Raw genomic sequence first — 21,957 nt, 5'->3', positions numbered from 1 at the left:
GCAAATTAGTTTTCTTTGATTTTATTTGGAGTATTTATAATTCCAAAATGTGTATGTGGGTCAAGTAGGATGCCAGAAATCAACGCTAATTCATTAAGGCAATTAAGAAAGTACTCAGCTAATGCGCCTAGACACGTTGCCTCTAGCTTCCTACTTAAATAGCTATATTTATTTTTATTCACTGTAGTCGTTGTTGTTTTTGTTGTTGTTGTAATGTGAGAATTTAGGGATTGTAAGCAACAAGTTGTATGTTTTTATAGGCGTAAAATTGAGAGACTTTCTGTGTGTTTTTGTGATTGTTATTGTTGCTCGTTTCTGGTTCCTGGTTGCTCGTTGTTTTCGGCTGTTTGTCCTAAAGTTGAGCTTTAAACTGGCCCAATTCGGATCGTTGTGGCTTATAAGCCAACGCGCTGCCTGCACTTGACAAGCTTTGTGCTGACCTTTTCCCGTGCACCTAAGCAGCTTAACTTTTGTTTTTCTTACTGTTGTTGTTGTTGTTGTTGTGTTATGGCCATTGGGCAAATTGTCCAGGTGGGTGGCTTAGTGCTTGTACTTTTGGCCAGCTTAAGGGAATGTTGCAGGTTGGCTTGCCTCCACTTGACCAAATGGAAATCGTTTAATGGGCTCATTTCTGCCATAGATCCCTGACTCCCTAAATTCCTCAATCCACATCAAAATTGTTATGAAATCGAGCGATGTAAGTTTCCTTTATTTTTAGCTTAATTAGAAACTTTCTTTGGACTGTTTTTTCACCTTTTTTCCCCTCCCCAAAATCAAAATTCATTTTGTGTGAACATAACTAACATTTATTACGATCCAATTAAAATAGACTTAATTTGTGTTTTTTTTTTTTTTGGGTTTTGCTATTTTGATTATACAATATATCCATTAAGAGTTTAGCATATTGTGGTTAATATTGTTGTGACTATTGCATTTTGATTTATAACGAATTCAATTATCGCATTGTCAATTAAGCATCATTTAAAACATAATTAGTTTAATGTTAATGCACACATACACATAAATCAGGGGGTAAGAATAATATATACATACGAGTATATCCATATGCATATATTAATACCACAGAGATAACACCAGGAATTGCCGTCGGCGCTTTTAAAGTTTTACTCAAATTCGGTTCAGAGTGTAAACAAATTCATACCCAATACCGTTGATTTATTTCGGTTTCTATAATTGTGTCACGATATGGGTATGGGTGGTATAGAATAGATGGGCGCTTGCTTAACATCGGCAAAATCAATATATAAATCTTTCTTTAAATGTCAAATTCGAATTGCGTAAAATATTCATAAACACTGAAAGGTTTTCTTGAAAGCAACAAATATAATCTCCTAAATTTTTTCATTTGTGTACAGTATATTTTGAATGCAGTAGTAATACTGCCACATATATAATTCGGTATATTTTAATACTTTTCTTTTTCAAATTCGGAATTTTTTTTATTTTAGTTGCATTCTAAGCTTTGCAACTAATATTCCCGATGTTATCTTGCATATAAAAAAAGCTCTATTTGGTAATTGAAATTTACAATTTTCCTTGTTTCTTTTACGAGTAAAATCAATTTAAGCTGAAGTTCTTCTACATTTTTTATAAAGCGTTTCTACGCTTTTGTTTTTTCGTTTTACGTTTACGTTTTATTCTTTGCTCATTTTTTTTCTTTTTAGTTTTCTTTGGCTTTAGCAACATCACAAACAGGTTTTTCTTTCGTTTTTTTTTTTTATGCTTCAATTTACGAATAGCTAAGATATCCTTTTGCATTTTGTGCAAATCATATAATTAAAATCCGAACACCTTAGGGTATTCTCTGCTTTGCTTGCCTCGCGCTGCATTTGTGTTTCGTGCAATTTTCTAGAGGTGTCTTCATGAGTCTGCTTCACTTAAGTGGATGCAACTCATGCATCTCATTCCAGCAGTGTTGTGTCATCATGCGTCGCCTGGTTGAGGTGCCGGTGTTGCGGCAATATTCCGAGACTGTCAAAGAAAGCAAAATAATACGTTGTAAATTAAGTGAAAAACTGTTTGCGAAAATTGTGTTTGTGTGTGTGTGTGTGTGTTTACTATGAGTTTATAAATTATCGTCACAACAAGAGAGCGTAAAAAAGAAAAAGAGAACTCATTAAAAGGCGTTGGTATTTGTGGCCTGTCGTTTGCCAGTGTAAAAACTTGATTGACGTCAGGCCAAGACAGGGGCAAAAGGAGCCATATCCCTTTCCACTATAGAACTCACGCTTTTCCAGCTCCCACAATGTATTGCTTAACAATGTGGTTGAGTTTCGAGTGGGCGTGCTATAAATTTACCAGACGCTTGTTTTGGAATTCCACTTTCAAAAGTCAAAAGGAACATGAAATTCTTGTCTTCTTTGGGTAAAAAAAGTTAGATACATTATTATTAACAAGTGAGAAAGCTGTAATTGAGTTTGTTCAACTGTGATATACCCGCTACTTATTTGAAATAAAAACAAAACAGTACGGTATTTTTCTTAAAATATACCAAATTAACATACCACAAAAATACTGAAATGTACCACAGGTTATAATTGGTATATAAATAAAAGTAGTAAGAAGTTATAATACCCTTCTACCCTATGGTTACCACAATAATATTAAAATATACCATATGTATTTTGATATAGCACCACATTTTAAATATACCATAGAGTATAAAATATACCAGATTGTCAGTCAAAGTTGCTAAGATATACGCCCTTCTACCCTATAGGGTACGGGTATAAAAATGGATTTAATACAAAATGTTTGGAACGAAAAACGAGACTTAACCATAATTATGTATTAGTTAATTGGCGCACAATCGTGTGCATTTAGCCTAATAACAGCTAATAATCCTGTGTTCATAATTTAGCACATTTCCATTTTTATTACGCTTCGAGCCATAATTTAGCATTTTTACCATTTCCGTTGCCATTGAATTCGTGCACAACACTTTTGACCTTTTCTATCCTATTACTTGAAAAATGTTTGCAAATTAGAGGGCGTGGTCGCCTCTGTGTGTGTGTAATGACAACTCACGATGAGGGCACATTTTGTGCGGGGGGGAGAAAAGTAATTTCGGTGATTTCGATTTTCAATCAGTTGCGCTATTGTTTGATAATTTTCACTGATGTTTTGTTGATTTAATCCCAATTTTAATTCGGATTTTAAATGCAGTCTTTCATAATTTTAATTGTGTGTTTTTCAAAACATATTTTGAAGCGGATACTTCTATTTTCACCATATTGTGTTTCCAAGCCAATCTGTGCCAATCAATCATGCATACGCCATTCACACACACACACACATACACCCATTTTAATGAAATTTGATAAACAACTGTGAAATCGTGTGTTGGCCTGGGTGTGTTTTTGTTTGAAGTTTTCCACATATTTTGTGTTAATACCCCAGCTATATGTAGGTAAAGTAGGGGAATATGCACCGCAGAAAGAGATTAACAACTGAAATAAATGTGAAAATATAAAAAATGCCTTATAGAAAATGTGTCTATAACAACTTTATGGAATGCTACTTTAAATTTGTATTGGCTAACCACAAAATTGTAGTTTAAATTTTCAAGCATATTTGGGTTTCGATAAGCAGAAGAAGAAATAAAAAATAGCACTGATTACTGGATTTGTTTTTATGCAGTGAATTGTTGCTGCTGCTGGAACCGATGACAAAAACAGCAGCGTTCCGAATGAAAATTGTCGGTAATTTTCGTTGAGATTGGGTTGATTTTAAAATGCAAAAAGGGTTCGCTTTGACCCGTCGCGAACCAAAAAGCATGGCCAGCGGCAGTTTTTGCGCTGTCTGCTTTAATTAATTTATTAAAAACCAATTTGAATTAACTGCGTTACGTTGCGTTGGTGTTTAAAAGTGTTGCCGACTCAAATATCTTTAGTTGGCTGTGGAATGAAATCATCATCATCATCATCATCGTCGTGAGCTGGAGTGATGATGTCATTAGCTGCATAAATCAAAACGTTGAGATTTGGCAAGAATTGAATTTGAATTCATTTGACAAGCTGCCCTATTCATTGAGATATATAAGAGTCACAGTTACTATATATACATTAATGTGTCTGAGTGTGGGTAGAGATTAATGATAACAGAGCTTGCGTCAGCATTTGCTGTGAGTGTCCTGCGAATATCCCAAGTGAATTATTAACTAAATTATACAGACGCAACAAACAACAAAGGGGCCAAAATTGTTGTTGCTGGCCAGCAAAAAAAAAGCATAGAGAGAGTGAAAGAAAAGTCACAGCAAAAGTGCGACTAAGTGCCAAGCCCGCAAGCTAATTTATAAGCACAGTTATCTGAGTCTATAGTTGCTCTGGCACCTACAGTTGCTTTAATGGCCAAACAGATGCCCAGAGGACTGACGGCGAAAACATTGATTGACTTGGATGTGGCGCAAAATTGCCGCCACGATGTGTGTGTGTGATGCGTGATGTGAGCTGCTCTAGGCGAATCGTAATGAATGAGCGAGCGCTGAGTGCTCTACGCATAAATTGCATGCAGCGCACGTTTTACACGGCGTATGAGCAATACGCACGAAAAAAGTGCTTCAGTATGCGCAACGTGTGCGAAAAACTATAGCGTGTACGCTATATGCTACTACACTATACTTTACCCAATCAAAGACTGTGATTAACTCATGCACGATTGAAATTTTCACACGTTTGAAATGCAAAACTTGAATGAAATTTGCCAGGAAATTGTCGAAATTCGAGACGTGCGGCGCGTGTGTCTGCAGCTTAATAGCGACTGCGATTGTGCTCGGCTTCTGATAATTAGATTCACAGTCATTTTAAAAAACGTTAAAGTTAATGAGGGTCAAAGGCTGTGTGTGCTTGTTGGCTACTCGTAATTCAAAACCAACGCTGCACCTACGCGCGAGTCACCAGCAATTAACGCTAAAATCAGTTAATGAATTTGCCTACATCAAATCGATTAGTGCTCATTTCCAAAGAACATTTTCTACCTCGACCAGCCAAACCTTAAAGGCCAGATCTTTCTATAATAGATAGCTATGTAGTCAGTTTTGTTTTAAAGCAATACACAAAGGACCTTCATGTAAACTTCACTCTTAATTTTGCACAAACTGAGCAGTCGTGTTTGCTTATTGCATGTGTGTAATATATGTTAAGAGCCGTGATGTGACTCTTGACGTTGTGATTCATGAATTTACCTTGTGTAAATTGATATTAGCTGCATTGTAAGTTTTCACACAAGCACTGAAGAGAACTGTATTCTCATGTTTATCGTCTGTCAATCTCAGTGTCATTTCAACCGGATGTTGCACAGACAAGTTATTGTGGAAAACGGTTCCATTAAATGCAGAGCACGGCAAAAGCCGGATGACACCAGCTGTCGCTCGCAGCTTCCGTTGAAAATGCAAAGATCGGTATTTATAGGGTAACTGATGGTCGAGCTAACTCATGTGCAAAATGTATCTCTTTTTTTATTCGTCATATTCACAAGTTACAAAGGTGTTATAACTTAGTGAAAAGGTATCCGAGAAAAGGTTTTTACGATATTAGTAGCTTTCATTTGCAATAATAAAACCAAGTTCATCTGTCTGCCATCTGTCATCTAAACACTTATGGCAATCTCTTATTCAGTCCAATTTTTGTCATACCTAATAATAATAATAATCACATTTGCGAGGGTTCGAAGATGACATAATAAATAATATGAATAATATATGATTGTTATTGTATGTTAAGCGCTTTCAACCTTAACTTGTTAGACAATTTCGTATATTTTGTACTCTTTGGTATATTTGGAATGTAGTAGTATATACCAAATTTAGTATTTGATAACTTTTTATATTTTATATTATTTGGCATATTTTGAATGTGTAACTATATCTATATACTAAATATATTACGTGGGATGTTCAATATTTGTTGGTATATTTATTAGTATGTGGTATATTGAATATATTTTGATATATTTAAAAAAAAATACCATTTTTGGATGGCTAGTGGGTATCTCAGAATCGCGCACATTTGACAGTAGTTTTCTCACTTGTTTATAAATCCTTGAGAGCTCAATGTCAGCACTTGGTAACTGGTTAAACAGTAACTGCAACGCCAACTGCGATGACAACGACACTTGTGCTGTCACAGTAAGCTTTATTGCAGTCGCCGGCTGTGTGTAATGCTTAAGCTGAAGATAACCAGGATAGCAAGCAGTCGCGATTCGCAATAATGCAAGGCTTTCTCTCTTGTGCTTATTTATTTAAAAGGCAAAAAACCAAAAAGTGAAAAAAAGGCGGAGGCGTCCTTTCGGGAAAGCACAGAATTTTTTAATAATTCTTGTGTTGGACTGTGACAATGGCAACGCTAATTTCATTTGATGTAATCGTTGCTGCTCGTGGGTAGTGAAGCACACTCGTATCACACCTCTTGTTTAAACAGTCTGTCAATATTTGCATGAAATACACACGAAGGTTCTTACTGTTTTGATCCTTTTAACCTCGACGGGATAACGAGACAGGCAGAAATGCAGACAGACAGACTCAACCGGAGGCTCAACCATCTCTCGGCCATCGTCATCGTCATCATCATCATCGCGTTTACCATTCACCATTTACTTTAATTTGATTTACATTACATATTTGCTGCGCACTTGCACTTCGTTTCACATGCTCACGACGAAATGAGCAACATTTTTCGCCCTTTTTTTTGCAAGTTATCCCTTTTATCTTTTTTACAGCTCAATCTGCAATCAAATTGCCAGGCTCAATATACATATTTAATTGAAAATCACCGCCGTACTCAAATTGCATAAATAATATATGTGCCACCCTCAAAAGTATGCTATAAAAACGCGCTCACTAACTTTAATTAGCCAAGTGGATCGAGGAGATGTTGATAGCATTAGTATTCATAGTTTCGCCAATAATTCTGAAGACGAAAATAGACTCGACTAATTAATTGAGCAGAAGACTTGACAAAACTTTTATTGAACAAGTTTTGCATACTTCAGCAACAATGTACAAGTTGAAAATTCCTTGAATTAATTGCACTAAAAGTTGGTTAACATCTTTGTATATTCTTTTTCTATATATAATATTTTTATAATTTATCTATATATTTTGTATGCTTTTCTTTTGCTAGATATTTGCTAAAACCAATTGTTTATACATAAGTATTCAATATGTTGTATGGCTTTCTTTAGCTAAATACGTTTCCTAAAAACAATGCTCGCATATAAATAGCCAAGTGAATCCTTTCAGTCAATAATTGTGGAGACAACAACTTGTTGCCATAAATCATTGGCCTTGGCTTGAGTCTGAAATTACATAATTAGTAAACACCGCAAATGCTATTTAGGGAAGTTGAGGTGCCCTACCTTTGTGAGCTTATGCACATAATAAGCGTTTTACTCGTAACAGAATAGATATGCGGAAACAACTGTCAGCGACAGTCAACTGATGGTTGACGCAATAGAAAATCCTACAAGACATTTGCAAGGTTTTCCTGCATAATTTTTGCCCCTTTTCAATGTTAAAGCACTTGATTGTAATTTCTGTGAATTTGCATAACAGCTGAATGCTGAAGCAATTTGTTAAGTGTTTTGCGTATTTTCCCCAAAAATTTGTTTTCACTTTCTTTCTTACCTGTCACTTGAGTGATGCCTTCACGTTGAGCCGATGAGACACGTCGGAAAATGCTGAGCACCGCTTTGCTGTGAGAAAATGCGTAATGGTAATTACAGTAAGAAGAATTACGTATTCAAATATGCCTCGCAAATAAAAAAGATACCCTGTAAATTGTGTGACAACATTCGAAAGTAATTAGATAAATTAAACGAAGTTAAATGACTTCCTAATTAATTTGCTATAAATGGAATGCACAGCTCTTACACCTACACATTTTACAGGGTATTATTGCAGACAAGCAAAGCACACAATTTATTGGCATGATATATTTGGCTACTTACCGAAAATTTTGTCCGCTCACGCAATAAAGCACAAAATTGATGCCAAAATTTGTTATGAAGAACGCATTGAAAATATACTGTAGAACAATTGTTGTATTCTGTGTCTTGGCTGTTTGTGTCTGTTGACGGAAGAGAGAGAGAGAGCGAGAAAATTGTGGAGTATGAAAGGAAAATTGTCATTAGATGCGCTTCAAAGCAATTGAAATATGTGTTTTTTGTTTTGTCATCCATCCATCCATATGCTCATAAGGCGCGCTACTCCATCATATGTTCTATTTTTGGAAATTTATGCTAAAGATGAAACTGATGACGCGTACTATAAAAATTACGCAAGGTATTTTCGCTTTGATATCACATTATGAGCGATAATCATTTCCAATGAATTGCTAATTGCAATTGATGTTTCGGTATTTAGGCACATCTATATATTGATTGACCTGACCTGAACTGTTCTGTGCTCTTCTGTTTTGCTCTGTTCCCCGGACACGTGTCTGCAGGTTTTGACCTGTTGAGCTATGTAAATATGTAGCACACATTTCCAGGCTGTTGCCCAGTCGAAAGCTTTCCGCTCAATTAATTTTGTGTCGCAATCAATGTTCAAGTTAGTCGCATGTTTATGCATACTCTACTATGTATGAGTTTACGATGTGATTTTTTTTCGGGAGGATGGAAAACAATTTTCTATTCATTCGTTCGCTCAGCTGTCAGCATCCTGACATTCACATCAAAATACAGTTACCCATCCAAGGAACGAAAAACGGGAAGCATTTGACGTGTTTTACATATAAAATAGAGAAAAGACAGGACAAAAGGACTACTGCTGAATTTTTGTCGTTGCTACGTTCGTTCTCTCGTGTGTGACGATAAATTCCGTTGCGTTTTCTCATTTTCTTCACATCACGAGTTGACAGGGCCATTTCAGCAAGTTGGCAGCCCAAGCTTCGAAAAAATAGGCCAGTTTTCAACTTTATTGAGTTTTTTGACTTTAAGCCCCCTGCGAATTTAAGGTCTTGACAACTAACCCCCAAAAAACAGTGAGATTATCGAGCAGGTCCCTCGACTACATAAAATGCATAACCTTTGTCCTTGACACCGTCGCCTGTGCAAATGACAACCTGTTAAAATGATATTTATGTAATTAAATGTTGTAAAAGTGTCGTAAAGGATTTCCCTTGTTTTTTGTTTGGTTTTTTGGAAATGTTGGCATTTTAACGATGCAAAGGTGCCCAAAGTACACAAACTAATTAAAGCCTCAGCAGAACAACCCACGATAGTCATTCCTCAGCGCTTTGATTAATGTGCTGTAACAGCAATGCTGACTTGAAGATTCTCTGCAAACAACAGTTTTTAAATGGAAATAAATACTTTAAATTATATAAATCCAAACTGTTGAAACTCAGTTTGAATTTAAATGAAGAACGAATTTTTTTTTTAAGTTACATCCTGTAATGGATTCGCTTTGAATCTAGCTGCTGTTTCTATCTTCTCTGCAATCAGCAGTTCCTAATGGAAATGAAGTACACTTCACCAAAACACTAAATTAAAGAGTTGAAGAGTTGATTTCATTTAAATTAACAACTCAAACTGATGTTCTCTAGCTGTTTCTGTCTTTATGATTCTCTACAGTCAGCAGTTTCTAAATGGAAATGAAGCACCGAAACACTAAATTAAAGAGTTGAATAGTAGATTGAATTTAAATTAAAAAACTCATACTGCTATTCTCTTGTTTGATTGAGTGAGCCTTAAAAGTTATACCATGTAATGAACTATTATCTGATTGAAACTTTCGCTAGGGAAGTCAACAATCTAGCTGCTGTTTCTGTCATAACTTTCAGTTACAGATAAGTCTGAAGAGAGCCCTAAACTATTTGGTCTTGGCTTGAACCTATGTCAACTTTGTTGGGGCCATCAACGTTGACTGACAGACGACGCACTTCAACTCAGTCGACGAATTAGCGGCAAATTCATAGACCTCAAAAACCTCACCCACTGAATGATATGTTAATGTTGATGTGTGCTGCATTTTTCTCAGACTCAGTCTTGATGTGGTTTTCATGGAAAATACGAAATAAATAGTTTTTTTTTCTATCTGTCTGGCATTGTCACTTTGATGTAGAAATGGCAATGGTTGAATTTGATTTGCCAGTTGCAGTTGGCATCTGCAAATGTTGTTAATTAGCAGCTGCTGGCTAAACAATAAACAGAAAACTTTGTCTATTTTGCTGTAGTTTAATGAACAGCGTGTGACAGCGTGATGTGTTTGTTGTCTGTTGTTTTTCCTGGTCAGTGCTGTGGCTATCTTAATAATCAGAACTTTAATTAAACAAAACAATGAAGCGACACGTGGAGCTATCGTAATTTGATGCGATTTTCAGGGTAATGCTGCCGCCTACTTAACGTATACGTAATTTGGAATGACTATTTTTAAGTAGTAAGGCAATCACTCACCTCCCAGTAGGTTTCGATGCGGAGCAAACAGCTCGGTAAATTTAGACACACAAAAACGGTCGACACAATGAGCAGCATCTTGGTAACCTTCAATTGTGACGAGTTTTGCACCTTGCGACGTCCTGTAAATAAATCACGCTGAGTTCAGTGTTCTGGCATATTAAACGTAGTGTTATGAGTTGGATGATATTTCTGCGAAAGTTTGAGAAATGTTTTAAGTAGTTTTTCTTTATATTTTCACGCAGCTTTTAACTTTATCATATGCGACGACAAAGTTTGGCGTTAAGTAGCAGCTAATTGTTGGTATTTGTATGCACGAAAAAGTTTGCAGCAAAGGGCTTAAGCGCAAAGTTGCTGCCAACTAACTCGTATGTCAATTGGCCAGAAGTTAATGCACACACAAGTTAATATCATACGTATAGAGCTCACCTGGTTTCTGTGTTATCTCGCAATGATGCTGCGAGTTTGCTGCCTCAAGTTGATGTTGTTGTTGATGTTGTTGCTGTTGCTGCTGCTCCGTTTGTCGTGTCACACTATGCTGTCCGCTTGGATGTGTGCCAGTTGACTTTTGACGCTTCAGCGATGCCGTAATCCGATACGACGACGATGATGCTGTACCACCTCCACCTCCAGATGCAGTTGTCGTCGAGTTTGTTGGCATATTAGTCATCTGTGGTTTCCTGTGAAAACAAAACAAAGTTCCAGTAGGTGCCACAAACTTGTAAATAATGCACAGCACAGCACAGCACAGCACAGAACAGCGTAGCGAAAGTACCGCAAAAAGTAATTAACATCGCGCATTGGCAAAAAGTTCTACTCACATCTTATGCATTGTTAATGTGCGTCGCACTGTTGCAAATTTCCAAACCGTGCAACCGGTGCATGTATTGAGCACCGTGATGGTGGTAAACGGCACCGCATAAACAACAATCGAGTCCCAGTAGTTGAAGAGCGCCAGTTGTTCCTGCAAAACGATGTTAAAGACACTCTCGCATTCAGTTCAGTTTATCGTCTGCTGCACTCTGATTCGATTAATGTGTGTGCGTGTTGTGTGCTGACCAACGAGACGTATACGTAACACAGTTATGGGTAAATTCGATTGCCCACGGGCCAGCTAAAAAGCTAACAACCGATGCCCCAATTGTGTGCTCGAAAAACGTTTAAAGCAATTAAATTCATGCGAACTGCAACCCGAAAAAAAGTGAAGGAAGAGAAACCTTCGATTTGTGGAGCGAAGCTAAAAGGATTTGCTGTATGCAGAAAAGCTATTGAAAAAAACGAACCACGATAATGCCCAGTGGACCTCAAAAAAAAAAAAAAAAGGAAGAGAGCTACAGTGAAGTGTGCTCGATTGTGAGATACCCGCTACCCATTTTCAATAAAAGCAAACTATGCGGTATTATACTAAAAATATACCGAATCAATACACCTAAAAATATTAAAATATACCGAAGGTTATAATAGCTATATATAATAAAAGCAAAACAATGCGGTATTATTATGTACAGAAAAGTACTAAAATATACCGAATCCTATAATGTAATATCGATATACCATATTCTACATTCAAAATATACCAAATTGACAATCATAGCAACTTTTATAAAATATAATATATACTTATATACATATGTACTATATATTAGTATATAGTATATATTTTATACTCTTATTCTAAACTTCAAATTTTGTCCTTGCATTGTGGTCGATTTATAAAACCAACTCCAACTGAATGCATCACTAAAAATTCACTATTTCTGTTTGTGACAGACAATTTCCGCTTATCACTAAGTTAGAATAACCTTTTACCCGAGTATAAAAATGGTGTAAAGACAGACAGAGCGAAAAGGCAGTTGCCTTAGATATTCAGTAGTGAATATAAATGCACAAAAGTGCCTTTTTGTCGACATGATTAATGCATGCATATAAATATATGCTGATGTGAAGGATACTTTTGCGTCTATCAAATCCTTTTCTCTCTCTCTTGGCACTGACTTTTGCTATTTGTTTTGAGCTTTAGCTATTTGTACATCGTGGTGTTGTTAATCCAAGCTGAAAGCTAATTTCCAGTTTCTTTTTTTCTACGCCCCCCTAGAGTTTTTGCTCTTGTTAACATTTTTTCTGGGTAATGTTAAGGAAAAAAAAATAGAATATAGTATTATGTATTGTTTTCCACCGTTTCGTTTTAATTCGTATAATAGTTTTAAAAAAACCAACGCAATAATTCACGAACATCTGCCACTTGAATTGAGATGCTGCTTGTTGGTCGTTGGCTTTATTATTTTCTATACCGCAGATGCTGGGTGTGTATTGCGTATTTATCACCCACTTACAGACGATTTCGGGATTATTTTCCACAGGCGCGCAGTGCTAATTGAATTGCGAAATTAAATTGCGGCGGTGCTTAAACTGCCTTTAAATGTGAAGAAATTGCAGTTAATTAGTAATTCCAGCTGGCAGCTGTCTGAGTTTCATCTTACAAATTTCAATTTCAATGATATAAATAAATAAAATTCATTTCTAATGCCAGAGATAGAGAATAAAGATGCGCAATTTTGTGTTATAGCAAAATTACATAAAAGTTTACTATATTTTTAGTTTAATGTCTGCGCAATTTTGGGCATAGTTAAGCTGACTTAAATGACTTTCGTTTAATCGACATTTGTCGGATTTATGACTCTGACCGCATTTGATTGCTTGAGGGAAATCTATCCGACTAAAGAGTCAGTCAATCAATTAGAGGCGAACTGGTTGGTTGTTGTTTTAGTCTCTCAGAATTGTTGTCTCGTAAAGATCAAGAAAATTCAATTTAATTTCGATTTTTCGCTTTCGACGTGTATTTATCTATATTTTGTGGTTGCTTGATTGCTTTTTTTTTGAGTTTTCAGTTGGGCATGTCGAGTGGATTTGAAGCCTAATAGGTCGTAAAATTTCAATCAATGGTAGTTTGTTGCTGCGCTGCTGCCATTGTGACCAGTTCGAAATTGGATTTGATGAGAAATGAGAAAAGTTGCAGCACACACATGATGATGGGCATGTGCAGCACATAATCATCACATATTCAATTATTAGACTCGAGTCTTGATTATGTTGCCAATATTTGAGTTGTCTTCGCACGAGGCGTCAAATTGCAATTGCATAACAAATTTGTTTTAAAGCCCTCACCCACACACAGTTTTCACAGTTCAACAAGTCGGACAACATGATGTACAGCTCTGACAAATTTAACAGCTCTCTGTCTGTCAGTCTGTCTTGTAGGCATTTGATGATGCGTTTTGCAGACGTCAGAATGGATTTGCCGCATTCCTTTGCGCTCTCGATTTCAATTTGTTTTCTGCAGCTGCCCCTCAGGCACTTTCATCTTCGACCCCATCTCTCCTTTTATGACAGTCTATTAAGCACTGCTGCTGTTGTGTCCAGCTGCTGCTCTTAGAATCCTGACAATGTGCGTGTCGACACTGTGAATAGCTTCAATTTTAATCCAACTCAGTCTTGGCCTATAATAATCTTAACTCAGTGCTGAACCTTGTCTTCCGCACATAATTGGATGTTTCGAGTGCGACGTGCATAATTTCCAACCAGAGAAAATGATTACGAATTCGAATCTTAAAAGAAGCCACACAGCCGTCATTGTAGGACAGATAGAGAGAGTTAAAAGCTAAGGCGCCAATCTAGTTGTAATTATTTATTTCATTTCTAAAATGGAGTAAACTCAATCCGCACAAATTATTGAGATACTTTTGCGGCTTTATTTAGCTTTCAAGTTCACTTTTAAAAGTAACTCACAAATTTAATTGTGCTGAAACATATTGCTTTTAATCATTTTAGCCGAAGTAGGAGAAACTTTAAAAAAAAAAACTAATTAGGCTTAATTTATGCAATTACTCGTTCCATTAAAGTTTAAAGACTGTTTGCAATAAGCTTCTAAAATCAATTTAGCTATCTAGTTAATTATGCAATTTTTTATGTCACTGCTTCAATTGAGGAAAGTTCTAAGCTTGTTTGATCTAAAATTAATTTAGTCAACGAATTAGTTAAGTATGCAAAATTTGCTGCAGTTTTTATGGCGCTGCTTTAATCGAGAGAAGTTCATGTTGACACTAGCATTTGACTTTTCTTTCATAAGTACTTTTCTCACTGTGTATTTTAGTTCACAAACGTACAATTTTCAGCAAATTTTTTCGGACTGCCTAAATTTTGTGAAGTTCATTTCATAAACTTTACTTTTATAAGTACTTTTCTTACTGTGTAGTTTCTTTCAAAAACTTACAAAGAAAACTAAACTAGAAATTGCTTTAAGTTTATTTGATCTGAAATTAAATATGCAAAATTTGCAGTAATTTTTTGGCGCATTAATTTAATGAACTTCACTTTATAAACTCCTCATTCATTCGCATTTTTCTCACTGTGTAGTTCAGATTACATAAGACATACGCAGCTAATGCGGTAATTGAAACATGCTAATGGATTACCGAATTTTTTCTAATTCAATATTCTCATGTCTTTCTCTGGTTGAGATACTAAGCTAGATTATTTTTGGAGATAATTTCTATGGAAGCGAATGTGTTTGTGTTTGTCTTTGGCATTCATTTGCTTTGCACCTAGCTCAAGGATGTCTGCATGGCATGTGAAATGTTGCTTGTTGAAAATTATTGACAAAAAAAAAGAGAGACGAAAATGTATCAACAGCTTTTCAATATTGTTTACCGTTAGTCGAACTGAATGTCAATAGCGGGGCCAAAAGAGCCCACGCTCTCAACCTCAAATAATTTGCAACAATGTGTGGCAACCGAAACGCCCATTCGTTGATACGGTAAATATGGGCACATCACTCATACGACACGTTCACCATCAGCAAATGCCAATGTTTGTGTATTCAATTTTCCTCAACGTACATATTTTTGTTGTCTTTTATTTTTTTTCGAAACGCTGCTGATTGAATTCGATTGCCTCCAGACGTACTTGAAAGCGAGATGGACGAGTAGAAAAATGAAGAACAAATTTTATTTTTTTTTTGGTAGGTGCTCTATCATGTTTGTGCTGGGTGCCGCCTTGTTTCCACTTCACGCTTTGCTTGCGCGCTTTTGCCAATTTGGCTAATAGAGGCGACTACGCCAAAGACTGTGTCTTCCTTTTCCTTTTCGTTTTTTTTTTTTTTTCTTTTTTGTGGCTGGACAGGTGTGCGAACGATCTTTTGTGCGATTTGTTTGACTTGCATTGTCTGTGTGAAATTAGCATTGAATTTCCAATTCCAAGCGGAAAATGAGAGAGCGTTCGCTGTGCAAACAGAAATTCGAGATTTATCGCGCCCGCATTGTCGGGGAAATTGTCGCGGCGCCACAATAATTTTTTCGCCAATGAAACGGGACACACCCAAAAAAGAAATACGTGTTGACAAAGTTGTTAGAAGCCGAAGGGAGACGGAGAAGGAAGAAGAGTATCCATTCATTCGATAGCATCGGAGAAGTAGGTGCGTTGTCCTTGCCACGCTTTCTATTGTTAGGTTGTTGTCGTCTTTTTATACCCGCAACGCATATGGTAGAAGGGTATTATAACTTGCAGGAAATTTATGTAACAGGGAAAAGTAGGCATCTCCGACCTTATAAAAGGTATATATTCTGGATAAGCGTCAACAGCCGACACGATTTAGCAATCCCCGTTTGAAGGAAATTCATTTGTATGGGTCGAAACGCCTTTTTACTACGAGTTTTATTTGCTTTGGCTGAAAATATGGTATATTTTGGTATATTTTGCAAATATAATCTTTAGTATATTTTTGTATATTTTGCACTCTGGTATAATTTGCAAATATAGCACTTACTATAGTTTTAGTATTTTTACGATATATTAATTTGGTATATTTTAAAAATAACATCGAAATATTTTAGCTAGCTGGTATTTCACAGTCGAGCACACTCGATTATAGCTTTCTTACTTTTTTTTTATTGTGGTTAAGTAAAAAATGTTTTTTCGGGCTTAGGCTATACCCTGTAAACAAGGGAGTGAGCACAGCACGTGTCGACAGCGTGTGATAAGCCAAGATATGGGGTAGATTAGCACGACAAGTTGAGCGCTTTAATTACTTTAATTGCGAAGGTAATTAAAGAGAAATTACAATTAGCATAGCTGGATCGAAAGGTAATCTAAAGGCAATGTAAAATCTGTTGAATTCTCTGTTTATTTAGGGTATCTTGTCTGCCATCAATTTGCAACTCTTTTTTGTTTTTTTTTGGGCATTTCTTGACTTACTGCTGCGTTTTGCGCCACATTTCGTTCTCCTAATTTGTTGGCTCGCCTAATAAATTGTCAATTTGTGCCTAACTCACTCAGCAGTCTGTTTGATTAATTGGCGACGTTTACCAAATGTTATTGTCTTTCACTTGGCTTGGTTTCCTATCTCTTTGTCTTATATTTTTTTTGTATACCGCTTAGCTAGTTAACAATTGCTCTACCCGTATTTGTTGTTAATTGGCACACGAAGCTCCTGCAGAGTGACAGAGAAAGCCAAGTAGTTGCCTTTTTCCTCTTCCAAAGCCAAACATGATGGCAACTTTAAGAGCTTGGCAAAAGAGCAATTCGATTTCAATCCAAACGAAAGCGGCTTAAAAGTTAAAAAGTCACTAGAAAACATGTCACTGCCATAAAGTGCGTTAGTCTTTCCGATTGCTTTGAATTCGTTTTGCTTTTTTCTCTCAGTTTTCATTCTTTTTTTTTTTTTTTTTGTTATTTCTGGAGGCCACTATGAGGTTCAAATGTGCTGGCGATAAAGGATTTATCAACAGACAAACGCGTGTCATTCGATTAAATGAACGCAAATCTGTTGGTATGCAAACGACAGCAAAATGGAAGGAAACCCATTTGACAAGTGGTTTTGCAATTTGGTCTATTTGTTGAAGCATATGTAGAGCTTGGCATTCAGAAAACAACATTTAAGGGGTTTCCTTAGGGTTCTGTTTGATGGAGTGATGAACTTAAAAAGAAGCAAATGAGTGAGGCGGAAGTAAACCGACTTTGGGGACTTTTTAAGGTTAAGTCCCTAAAATTTAACGAAACTAAAAAATTACAAATATTAAACATTATTTTTTTGTATTTTGTACTTTGTTTTTTTCCTCCATAAAAATCTTATAACTTGTTCCTTGTTATGTTTGACTCAACATTTTCCGTTGCTTTCTTACAAATTGAGCCCAACAATGTCTTCGAGAATTTCGTATGTGCATTCTTAATTATTTTAAATTCATAGAACACATTTTTCCTATTATTCTAATAAAGTGATTTAACTATTGCTTTTTTAAGTATAATTGCTTTCTTAAGTATAATAAGTATTTTTCCTCAGCTACACATCTTTCAAAATATGTCTGAGAAACTTTTATACAATCAATCATTTTTTGATTTTTATTATTTTTTATCGCTTTTCCAAAGCAATGAGGCCACCAATTGAGCTTAAAGAATTTTCCACTCTAGTTTCATTATTATTATTATTCTAATAAAGTGCTCTAATTAATGTAAAATCTAATTCTTAGGTTTATTTTTAACTCAGCTTGAAGAGCTTTTTACATAATCTAGTTAAACAAGCGTTAGGAATACTTTCATTATTAATTATTTTCAATCCTTCAGCCAATTAAATTTTCTCTAATACTACGCAGTGAACATGTGTGTGAACTTAATGTTTTATTATTAGATGTTATTTTTGATGACTTTTAGCTGTCGCTTCGGCACTTTTGCCAGTTATGAATGTGCGAAATCGTAAAAATTCCTGTCAACGGTTACAACAAACGATGTGAGGAATTTTTCAAGAGGGGGATGCAGAATCGAGGGGGGCAAAGAATGTGGGAAAATTGTCGATACGTGAGTCGTGTATGTTCTGTTGTCTGCTCTTTTGTGGTAACCTTTTGTGGCTACCTTTTGTTGTTCGTCTGCAGCAACTTTGTGCTTACTATTTGCAGGCAGCTGCCAGCTGTTGGTATTGGCAACCCATTAAAAGTGTGATGCGATGCCACAACCCAAAAAAAGAAAAGGGAGAACAACAAAAAGGAATACAAGTTTTTGGCATTACAAATATGCATTTGATTTGTGCGCATCAAAAAGAATGGGTTATGTGAATGCTTTTGGCTATACATTTTACATTGAAGAATATTTTGTTGGGGCACTCACCTTATAAGTCGTATTTAGATCGCAGATGGTAACATTCATTTTGGGATTATAAACGGGCTTGGCAATCAATATATAGGGCACACAATGCACACAGCCAGCCATTGTGAGGCCAAGCAGCACAATTTTGGCACGACGCACAGTGCACATGATTTGACGCTTCAGTGGATACATGACGGCAATGAAACGCTCCACGGTGAAAGCGACAACAAACCACACCGAACAGAAGCTGGCCAAATAGCTGAAGAACGTGAAGAATTGGCAAAAGTAATCCTCGTTGTAGATGTTCACATTAAGGAAATTCAGCCATTGGACAAACAGACCGCACAGGAAACAAGTATCGCTGATGGCCAGCGCGGCCAAATAGAAACTCGATGATAATTTCCTTAGTTTAGTCATAAAGAACACGAATACGGAGAGTATGTTGCCAATGCTGCCCGTGCAGCAAATGATTGGAGTATAATATTTATTCACAAAGTCACTAATGAGAAATGCAATGCGCAGCATTTCCTCATCCTCTGAATCATCCGATTCGATTTCTGTTATATTCATGTTGGCATTATTACTGCAATTCGTATAGTTGCCAACAAGTTCCATTAAATCTGTAGTTGTTGTTATGGGTATTGTTGTTGTTGTTGTCGATATGTCGACGATGTGGCTTTCATTGAACATGGCCATTGTTGTTGTTGTTGCTGTTACTGTCGTTGTGGTTTCTTCGTAGGGATTACTTGTGTCCATAATTGTGTTGCTCCTTTGCCAAAGATTATTGCCTCATTGGCTCATTGTCATTCCGCGCTCGAATGCGCAAATGTCACAATCTCTGATCTATTGGTTTGTCCTTCTATCTTTCTCTCTCTCTGTTTCTTTTGACTCCTTACACAAACTCTGTCATCCAAAAAAAGGTAAACACAATTAGAGCAAATTAATTGCCTCTCTTTTTTTTTTTGTTGCTTGCCACTTGAATGAAAATTAAAAAGCAAAAACTTGCTTCATTAAATGCTGTCGAGCAGCACTTGAGAGAGCAGCAAAATGGAGGCAAAGGCAAACAAAAACCTGGAACTACATATAGTGCAAACTGCATAAAAAGTTTAGCTAACGAATTTTTCAAGTTCCTCCGCGATGATGAAGACTTTCAAAACAATTTCGTGTCCATGCAATGAATGTAATACGAAACGAAGCGCCAAAATATTCCACTTTATCAGGAATTTAACGTTGTTGTTGCTTCTGCTGTCTATTTTTTTGTTCTTTATTTCCTATTTCTCGCTTTGGTCTTTAATGATGTCAATTATAAAACAAAATTGACTTATGGGATCAGCGCTAAAAAAAATAAATAAAGAACTTTTGCAAAACTTTGTCTCTGAACTGTGGAAGTATTTGTTTTGATTTGTCTAGTTTTTTTTTTTTTTTTGGTGAAACTTTTTTATATTTATTTTTGCACACGCACTGAAACTGGAGAACTATAGTCAAAAGTTTTGATTCGGTTTGAAAATTAGTTTGCCAACTTTTATTATTATTTTTTTTTTAATTTTTTTTTTCTTAATCTTATTTTTTTTTTTTATAAGTATGTGGAAAATAAGTATTTTGCCGTCGGCGCGTTAATTTATTGTACTTTAAATCATTCGCTTGCTGCTTAGGCTGCAGTTGATGTGTCCTGCAGGACAATACGCGCGAAACTAAGCCGAGACAATGGCGAAGGCGGCTTTTTAAACACTTTCAACGCGATTCGCCGCCATTGGAAGGCGCCAAAAATGCAGGCGGACAAAAGCTTTCAACACCCGAACCTTCGACCCACGGGCAATTTGCTGCGTCGACGCAGTAGACAAATGTCGACATTTCATTCATTGAATCAACAGGTGTCAAGGTCATGGTTAGTGGCAAGAACGGCAAGTTGCAACAAGTGCGTTTGTGTGTGTGTGTGTGTGAGTGGCAGCTAGACCAATATCAACACTAGATATTTGCTGTTATTGTTGTCGCGTAGTAAACAAAAAACGTAACCCACAACCTTCCAGCGCCGGTTGAAGAAAGCTTTCCCTGGAATTCGCCAGTTGCCATTTGATGTGCTAGGATTGAGTTTAGTTCTCCGTTCAGCATGGCAGCGAATGCTACGTTTGCTTGCTGCGGTTGGTTTGACTTTAATCGTAGTTTATGCATTTCATTTAATCCGTATATTTTACCATCTCTTCTTCTTTTTTTGCAGAAGACGACACAAAGGTCGTGGGCACTTTGGATGTGCTGCTGAGCAGCGCTTATTGTCGCTCGCAGCGTTTCCTCTCCAAACAGCTGGCACAGCTGCGTCCCGAACTGACCATGTCCATATTTTCCGGTAAGTGCGAAGCACGATTCGCTTACATAATCCACATGTGTTGCACTACGACATCATCGAGAGTGGTTGTCTTTTGCAGAAATTACGCATCGTTTTCAGAGCGCACGCGAAGATGTGCGCGCCCTGCTGTTGCAGTGCCTCCTCCCCTGGCTGCAGAACATGGAACTGGTAGCTACGAGTGTGCCACCTGCGACGCCCCTCTCCTACATTATGGTAAGCATAGTTTGTCAATCAAAGCACAATTCCCCAAAAGAGAAAGTCTGGCCGCAGGAAATGAATAACAAGCGTACAATGGGGCTGGGGACTTAACCTGTGTGTCTGCTTCCGGCATTTCCTTTATAATAATCTCCTTTCCTGCCCAGCTGTTGTTTATACCCGCTAGCCATGGGGTAGAAGTGTATTATGATTTTGTGGCAACAGGAAATAAGAAATGATTTTATTTGGTATTCTATATGGTTAACAATTTAGTTTATTTTGTGATGTATTTTTAATGTAATAGTATATTTATATACCAAATATTGTTTTTGGGTATATTTTAGTATTTTTCAGTTCATTGATTGGTTATATTTTAACGATTGTAGCACAGTGTGTTGCTTTTGTTAACAAAGTGTAGCGGATATATTTTATGAAAATACCAAATATTGTTTTGGTATATTTTAGAATTTTCAGTAAATTGATTTGGTATATTTTAACGCACTTGCTTGCTGTTATTGACAAAGTGTAGCGGATGTCTCTAAGTACATATATCGACATACAAAATGTAGTTTTCGGTATATTTTAGTATTTTTCAGTACATTGATTGGGTATATTTTAACGATTATAGCGCTTTTTTTGTTTTTATAGACAAAGTGTAGCAAGTATTTCTTAGTCCTACCCTCGACTGCAACTTTTTGACTCGTGTTTTGCATTTCTTTGTGATTTCCACATTATTTATTTTACTCATATTTTTCATCAGTATTTTCCGGACTCGGGCACACGCGGTCGTCGAGAGGGCACCGGCTCAACGGAGGCAACGGAAATGATACTGAATAATCTTTTCTACATAACAGCAAAGGTAACGTTGCATAAAATTA

General features: G+C 36.5%; 2 protein-coding genes across 13 annotated transcripts in view; one reads left to right on the top strand and one right to left on the bottom strand.

Moving 5' to 3' along the window:
• LOC132792412 (protein furry) overlaps positions 1 to 21,957 on the top strand; it is a 70,969-nt gene that overhangs the window by 24,485 nt on the left and 24,527 nt on the right. For all 8 annotated transcript variants that reach the window (XM_060801778.1, XM_060801782.1, XM_060801774.1 and 5 more), the window contains 3 exons: positions 20,759 to 20,884; positions 20,964 to 21,097; positions 21,840 to 21,938. In XM_060801778.1, the coding sequence (XP_060657761.1) occupies positions 20,759 to 20,884; positions 20,964 to 21,097; positions 21,840 to 21,938 (359 nt within the window). The remainder of the gene's footprint in view (positions 1 to 20,758; positions 20,885 to 20,963; positions 21,098 to 21,839; positions 21,939 to 21,957) is intronic.
• Positions 870 to 19,963, bottom strand: LOC132792413 (cysteinyl leukotriene receptor 1). Of its 5 annotated transcripts, XM_060801784.1 has the most exons (8): positions 19,659 to 19,963; positions 18,565 to 19,446; positions 11,235 to 11,377; positions 10,843 to 11,093; positions 10,414 to 10,535; positions 7,966 to 8,084; positions 7,643 to 7,710; positions 870 to 1,992 (listed from the first exon to the last, which is right to left on the bottom strand). In XM_060801784.1, the coding sequence occupies exons 2-8, from the start codon at positions 19,297 to 19,299 to the stop codon at positions 1,895 to 1,897; spliced, it is 1,536 nt and encodes a 511-aa protein (XP_060657767.1). In that variant the 5' UTR covers positions 19,300 to 19,446; positions 19,659 to 19,963; the 3' UTR covers positions 870 to 1,894. The 5 variants fall into 5 exon arrangements, with proteins under 5 accessions (XP_060657767.1, XP_060657766.1, XP_060657768.1 ...); XM_060801783.1 differs by having other exon boundaries at positions 18,565 to 19,963; XM_060801785.1 differs by lacking the exons at positions 7,643 to 7,710; positions 7,966 to 8,084 and having other exon boundaries at positions 18,565 to 19,963.

The sequence above is a fragment of the Drosophila nasuta genome, chromosome 3 (genome assembly GCF_023558535.2).
Source record: "Drosophila nasuta strain 15112-1781.00 chromosome 3, ASM2355853v1, whole genome shotgun sequence".
In the NCBI taxonomy this organism is placed as follows: domain Eukaryota; kingdom Metazoa; phylum Arthropoda; class Insecta; order Diptera; family Drosophilidae; genus Drosophila; species Drosophila nasuta.
This window is presented reverse-complemented; position numbering and strand designations above follow the sequence as displayed.